This window comes from Strongylocentrotus purpuratus, unplaced genomic scaffold (genome assembly GCF_000002235.5).
Source record: "Strongylocentrotus purpuratus isolate Spur 01 unplaced genomic scaffold, Spur_5.0 spur5_scaffold_4, whole genome shotgun sequence".
Classification (NCBI taxonomy): domain Eukaryota; kingdom Metazoa; phylum Echinodermata; class Echinoidea; order Camarodonta; family Strongylocentrotidae; genus Strongylocentrotus; species Strongylocentrotus purpuratus.
The window spans coordinates 25,726,101-25,733,041 of record NW_022145610.1 but is presented as its reverse complement, the minus strand read 5'-3'; the positions used below and the strand labels follow the sequence as shown (position 1 = coordinate 25,733,041).

The window sequence follows — 6,941 nt, the reverse complement described above, 5'->3', positions numbered from 1 at the left end:
ATCAAGATCATCATCTTCATCATCATTATGATCATCATTGTTTACATGTACATGTCTATATAATTTCTCTCTTAATTTCTCTATATGGGAGATGACTTTTCTCAAATCTGGATTCTACATTCCGTTCTTTTGCGAGTAATATCGCTGTTATTTCCACTTGGTTTTTGTTGATTTTTAAGTATTTTGTAGCTGAGACTATATGCTATCTAAATGCATGTCTCCCTCATTTTTTCAATCAGATGTCAGCATGATCATGATCATCATCAATATATTATATCATCATCATCATCACGGGCGTCTCCAACAATTTTTCTTCTTCCCTTTCTTTTTCTTTTTGACCTTTCACTGTACCATCTCCTTTGAATATTAACACGTATATCGCAAATAATGTAATAAACAACCATATTTACTTTATTATTACCCTATTATCACTTGATCCATTACTTTTTGCGTGTAATCCTTATGGGAGATGACTTTGTCTCAAAATCTCTACATTCTTGTCTTTTGCGAGCAATATCGCCTTTATTTTGGCTTGATTTTTGTTGATTTTTGAGTATGTTGAAGCTGAGACTATATACTATCTAAATGTTCTCTCATTTTTTTCAGTCTGTCATCATGGTCTAGCTGTTGATGATAATCATCAACATCATCATGATCATCATCATCATCATCGATCGTCATCATCATCACTATCAAGATCATCATCATCATGATCATCATGATGATGATCATTCTTTACATGTCTATATAACTTCTCCCTTTCTCAATATACAAAATATTATAATCTATCATAAGACTTGAAAACAGACCACCTTAATCGTCCTCGTGACGATTTAAAATCTAGTTTGAAATTGTCTTTGTTTGGTGTGAAGTTTCATACATGTTCTGTTGCTAGTCACAAATAGAAAATAAATCAGCAGAAACTTGTGAAATTCTATTGGAAGAAAACGATCTGGACGCTATGATATTTAACAACAGATTGACTCTATATCTCCTAACTGTTCATTTATGCTTCTCTCTTTTTTTCCTTCTGTTTACAGGAAACGTGGGACTGGACTTGTGGGCTTGTCCTCAGAAGTGATAAACCATCTGTGAGAAATCTGATTTTGAGGTTGGTACTCGTCTTCAGCGCCCTTGATCCCAAAGTGCCAATCACGCTGGAAAATGATGAGTACGCTGCAAATCAGACGAGTGAATCCGGCTGTCCTAGCGATTCAATATCTATGGATAGTAACCAATTCGAGACTAGATCTGGCGAGAGCAATGAGGTAAGACCAAGACAGAATGGAAGCAGCGGAAGGTCTAGTCCCGATGACCAACCAGATGGACAGTCCTTAGGCAGACAGTTATCATCAGCCATCCTAAGTCCAGGGGCATCAGCAGCAAAGGGAGCTTCGAATGGCTACTTCCCACGTTTCCAAGATGATGATCTTGAGTCCTCTGAGGAAAAGGAGTTACGTGGAGCAGCAAGTGAGAAGGATCGAGATAGAGAATTTAAAAAGGTAAAGAAGGATATTGAAGGTCTCTCAGAGCGTTTGGAGGAAATGAAGGATATGCCCAAAGCTTTTGCATCCATCTATTACAAACAGGAGCTGTTTCAAGGGGTCTTGGCGACGTTCAACAAAGACGTGATGGCAGTTCATACTAGGTTGGACAAGCTGAATCTTTCGCCCAACTTCAGAGATCCGGGAATCTATGACAAACTGCAGAAGAAATTCCAAGAGCTTGAGCGATCTGTTGCGTCTCTTCGTCAGTATGGAGAAAAGATAGATGAGAGACTGCTGACGTTGGAGACCTCTTACAGCGGAGTCTTTGTCTGGAAGATTGCAAATTACACCGAGAAGAAGAGGGATGCTATGAATACAAACGTCAAGTCGATCTATTCGCCGCCGTTCTATACCAGTCAGTACGGATACAAGCTTTGTGGACGAGTTTTCCTGATGGGAGATGGCGTAGGGAAGGGCACGCACATCTCACTGTTTCTAACGATCATGAAAGGTTCGTTTGATGCAGTGCTGCCTTGGCCATTCAAGGAGAGGATTACTTTCCAGCTAGTCAACCAAGACGATCCTATCAACAAGAGTATCGTAGAGGCCTTCAGACCTGATCCTGCAAGCTCTTCGTTCAAGAAACCTACCACAGAGAAGAACATCGGAGCAGGATGCCCCCTGTTTGCCAAGATCCAGATAATTGAGGATCCAAAGTCAGGGTTTGTCCGAGACAACACCGTCTACTTGAAGATCATTTCTCAGACATCTGATGTCCCTGATATCAAGTAAAACCAGAAGTGAAATAACAGAACCCGACGTCACTGGTTATTCAAACGCCTCAAGGTTTATTCTCTTATTGTAAGAGAAGAATATCTTTGGAGACCGATCAGCAGCTGCGTTCGCGTCGCGGTCTCTGTTATTTCCAATTTAATGTAAAGGAAAGGAAAAGAGATACCGGTATCATTATATTTGCTGTAAATATGGGAAATTGAATTCTCTTAATCATTGCTTCTATTAAAATGTTGTATATACACTGTACATGTACATACTGCAGTTTCGATCGACGGGGCCGTGGATTATGATAATAATCATAAATAGGCCTGCGTGTAGAACTGTCTAGAACTTCTATTACCGGTGAATCATCAGCTTTATTCCTGTACATTAAGTTGAAAACCAAAATCTGCTAACATCTGGTAAACTTGATATCCAAAGGGACTGTTATGATTGTTCATATTTTTGTTGCCTCTAAACCTTCTTTGTATATATATACTTGTATTTTTCCTCATTACTAGAATAGAAACTTTTTATAAAAAGTGAACATAAATTGAAAAAATTACTACAAGGATTTTGCTTATTTCCTAAAGGGTTGATTTATTTTAAGCGCCGGTGGAAATAGACTGTTGCACTTATTATCTGCATTATATTCACGTATATACCGGTATATATTTCCCCCCCCCCCCCATTTTTTGTTGTTGTTTTCAGTGTTTTTTTTTCTCAATATTAGATTTTTACCAAATTTACTAGTGAAAAGCGAATTTGAAAGATTTTCAATCATATCATGAAAGATATAATTTCTTTCATTTTGTGTAATTTGGGGCAATTTTCTGGCCATAGGAAATGGTTGATATGTTGATCCTATTCCAGGATCATACCAATATATTTCTATCAAGGGGATAAAGTTGTAGTCGGAATCTAGACTGGACTACGACTAGACATCTCTTCTGTGTTTTTTTTGTGGAAATGATATGTAAAGGTAATGCAATGTGTTGGTAGAGGTCATAGAAGTCTACTATCATTCTTTGTTCTAATTCTTGAAGGATGGAAATATTCCTTTTCTCGGAAATACCACAAAAATATAGAGAATATATTATGTATATTGTTTGTGTTAGAGTGAATGAGGTATAAAATATGAATTAAGGGCCATTTTAACAATCCAGACTCCTTTGTTTCAGACACGAGCACGGTTTAAGACATTGCAAAACTGAATAGCATGAATCTTTCAGACAAAGTAGGTTGGAGTGGAAGCAGTGTGCATAACCCAGTGCATCTGTATGGTCTAAAGTCACACAGATGGAAAGATTCTTTCTTGCAATGACTTTGCAAACATTGGTCAAGTCTGGAACTAATTAATAGCTGGGTTGTTAGAATTATCATAGGTATGGGTTGAGAGCATTTTCTTTTGTTAAATACGGTAATCTGAGATAATTGATAGTGAAAATCCATGTTATTCAGTGCTCTGGCAGGAATTTTGTCACACTTGGTCCAATTAAGACTAAGATTCATAGAGGCATTTTGGTCTAGTGGATATATTGCTGGACAAGGTTTGAATCCCTACTGCACAGCAACGAGGGTCCTTTGGCAAGACATTAATCTACATTTTCCACACTCAACCCAGGTTCTCGGCATCCACTAGCGAACTTCGAAGCCTATACACGAGTACGGATAGATCATATAACTCATTCATTTTTAAAATGTTAGATATTGATGACATAATGTTTTGATTATTGTGACTGACCCAGTTTTGTAATTTGTATCTTAAGTAAAATGTTATCAGGAAAACTCAAGAAGTAGTAAAAATGATTATGATGTGATTGGTTCTATGACCTTTACCTAGTGGCTTCAGACTGTACAGTGCACTGGGTTGCACACATTTTTCACTCATTTTGTATGCAGTGCATTGCCGTTACTTGCATAAAATGCATAAAAGAATGAGAAACTCCTCAAATTTAGTTAATTAATGAGTAACTCACGCTTGATCTGCTTCATAAACAATTTACATTTCTTTCTTCTTTAAATTTTTGCAGCAGTGTTTGTAAATACAAACACAACGGGCTCTGAAGTTATATAGGAAATATCATTTCATAGAGATCTCCTAAAATAGGATTTTTTTTTTTTTGGGGGGGGGGGGTAATCTTAGCCGGCAGTCTTGTTTTAGCAAACAATTTTTTTTTAGATAGCACAGGTAAATGGATGATATTAACAGTCTTTTAAAATTTCACATATTTGCTTGGTGTAGATGTCCAGAGAATCTCTGATAAACCATTATTATATATGATATTGTATACAGTTAGACATGGAAATTAATGTGTGTTTAATATTGTCATGTAGGCTGTATGAAATGTGCTTCTATCTAAAATATATTTAACCAATATACATTTGGTTATGCTGAGGAAAGCACAGAAATTTTCCCTTTTTTTTCTCAATTGTTTACGCTATGTTTAGTAAAAATAGGTCACTAATAGATAACCCTTGTATAATCATATGCTTTTGTAACTATCTTGTGTTTATTCAGATATCCTAATCTATATACAAACCTATTAATAACTGGGACCTACATAATAAGCTTTGCTTTAAATAGTAGATCCCCCACTTTATTTAGCTTTTTTATTTTTATTTATGTGAACTTTATTTAGCTTTTTCATTGTATGTACATATGGTACTTATGATTGTATGTTTTGTCATAACTACCGGTATTACCATGTACATTACGTTCAATTATGTGATCTTCGATAAAGTGCAAATAAGTAAATAAATATACAATTAAATAAATATATATGTAGTTTATAGTGGTCGAGTGGTTTAAGGCGCTTGACTTGGAGATGCAAAGGTCGAAGGTTTGAATCCCAACACGGCACTAATATCCTTTGGCAAGATATTAACCTGCACTTGCTACTCTCCACCCAGGTGTTAAATGGGTACCCGGTAGGATGCGACCGTCATTGTTGGTCAAACAGTTTTTGAGCGTCATGTAACGCCTGGATGGAATGCTCCCCAGGGAGTGGAGATTGTGCACACATTGTGTGCGGGCAAGCACTGAAACCAATGACCGGGGTAATAGTATATTTGTAAAGCACTTAAAGACATTTGTATTAAGCACTATATAAAAATTAAATATTATTATTGTTTAAAATGATTAGTTCCTCTATTTATTTATAAACATAGATGTATATTGATTGAACAAGACATGCAGAGAAGAGAGAGAGAGAGGGAAAAAAAGAGACAGACAGACATACAGAAACGAAGATAATGGGTCATCCAACATTTGTTCTGGTGACATTTAGTCCAGACTGTATTTTTTCCAAGATGTTACCTGTAGTTTAGGGGTAGGGTTGTCGTTGGGTTTTAGGATCGGTTTAGGAATAGATGGGAGGGAAGAGGAAGAGAGGGGAATATGAAGAGAGAGAGATGGAGAGCGTGCATTTAATGAATGGAGAGAATTGAATAAGAATGGAGAAGGAAATCTCAAAAAGGGAAAGAACATTTATATCGGTAATAAATTGAAGGAAAAAAAATGTTTCAAGAGATGAAACCAACATTTGCTCAGGCAACATTTACTCAAGGCTATATTTTTCCAAGATGTTAGTTTAGGGGTAGGGTTGTCATTGGGTTTTAGGATAGGATTTGGAGGGCAGAGAGGGAGACAAAGAGTGTAAAAGGCGAGTCATAGAGGGAGGGGTGGGGGGAGAATAAGGGAAGAAAGAGGACTGAGGGAGGGGAATGTGAAGAGGAAAGAGAGAGAGATGGAGAGGGATGCATTTAATGAATGGAAAGACTAAGAAGGAAATCTCAAAAAGGGGAAGAAAATAAGATTGGTCAGAAAACGAGAAAACTAAAATTTCCAAGAGATGAAAACAAATATATGTAAGATGTATGAAACCTAGGTATAAAGCCTACAATGTGTTCGCGTCAGACTCTTGATTGGCCTAGCTGAAAGTAAACAAACTATCCACAACTAAAAACCTAGTCCCTTCATGAAACAAGGCGTTGAGGGCGCTCTTTCCCTTTTCTAACAGGGGGGGTGCAACTCCGCTTCTGCATCCGTCTAGCCATGGGGAGATTTTGGAGGGTCAAAAGTGCACACTGCTTCCACTTATCGTGTATTAGCCTATGAAGACGACAAATTTTTAGTGCACCAGCGAAATGGGGATTTTGGACTGCGCGCAGCGCGCAAAATATTTAAATTAAAATTTGGAATATTCATGAGCTCTTTTCCACTTATTAGCATATTATCACAATGAAAAAAAGACAATGCGCATGCGTTACTATATCGACAGAATCCTAATTGGGCCGGATAAATGTAGAACAAAGGTCAGAGTTGGGGAGGTGTGTGGGATGGGGAGGGGGGGGGAAGACTTTTAAATGGTTGACTTAGTTGGGGCCACAAACTTCACCGTCACCAGGATGGAAAGTACATCTTAAAAAATTCAGTTCAGTTAAAAGGCAAAAATAATGACCCCATTTCACTCAATTCATTTTTTACCTCTTTTTTTTTGTTCCTTTATTAACTTAAATATTTTTTAAATCAGACAAATTGCACTGATCATTTAGCCCACTTAACAAGTGATATTTTCATATTTTTAGTGTCCAATTAATGAATCATTCTCACCTCGACTTCAATGATCTTCATATTGTGCCCTATCCCCAATGAAATTTCAATTTTGTCTCGTTCTT

The 6,941-nt window shown here is 37.1% G+C and overlaps 1 protein-coding gene across 1 annotated transcript; it reads left to right on the top strand.

The window, feature by feature from the left end:
* The first annotated feature begins 462 nt into the window (after nucleotides 1-462).
* LOC594165 (TNF receptor-associated factor 1) lies at nucleotides 463-5,215 on the top strand. Its single transcript, XM_030997263.1, has 2 exons — nucleotides 463-477; nucleotides 1,041-5,215. Exons 1-2 carry the CDS (start codon nucleotides 463-465, stop codon nucleotides 2,277-2,279), a joined length of 1,254 nt encoding a protein of 417 aa, XP_030853123.1. The 3' UTR covers nucleotides 2,280-5,215.
* Nucleotides 5,216-6,941: the final 1,726 nt, after the last annotated feature.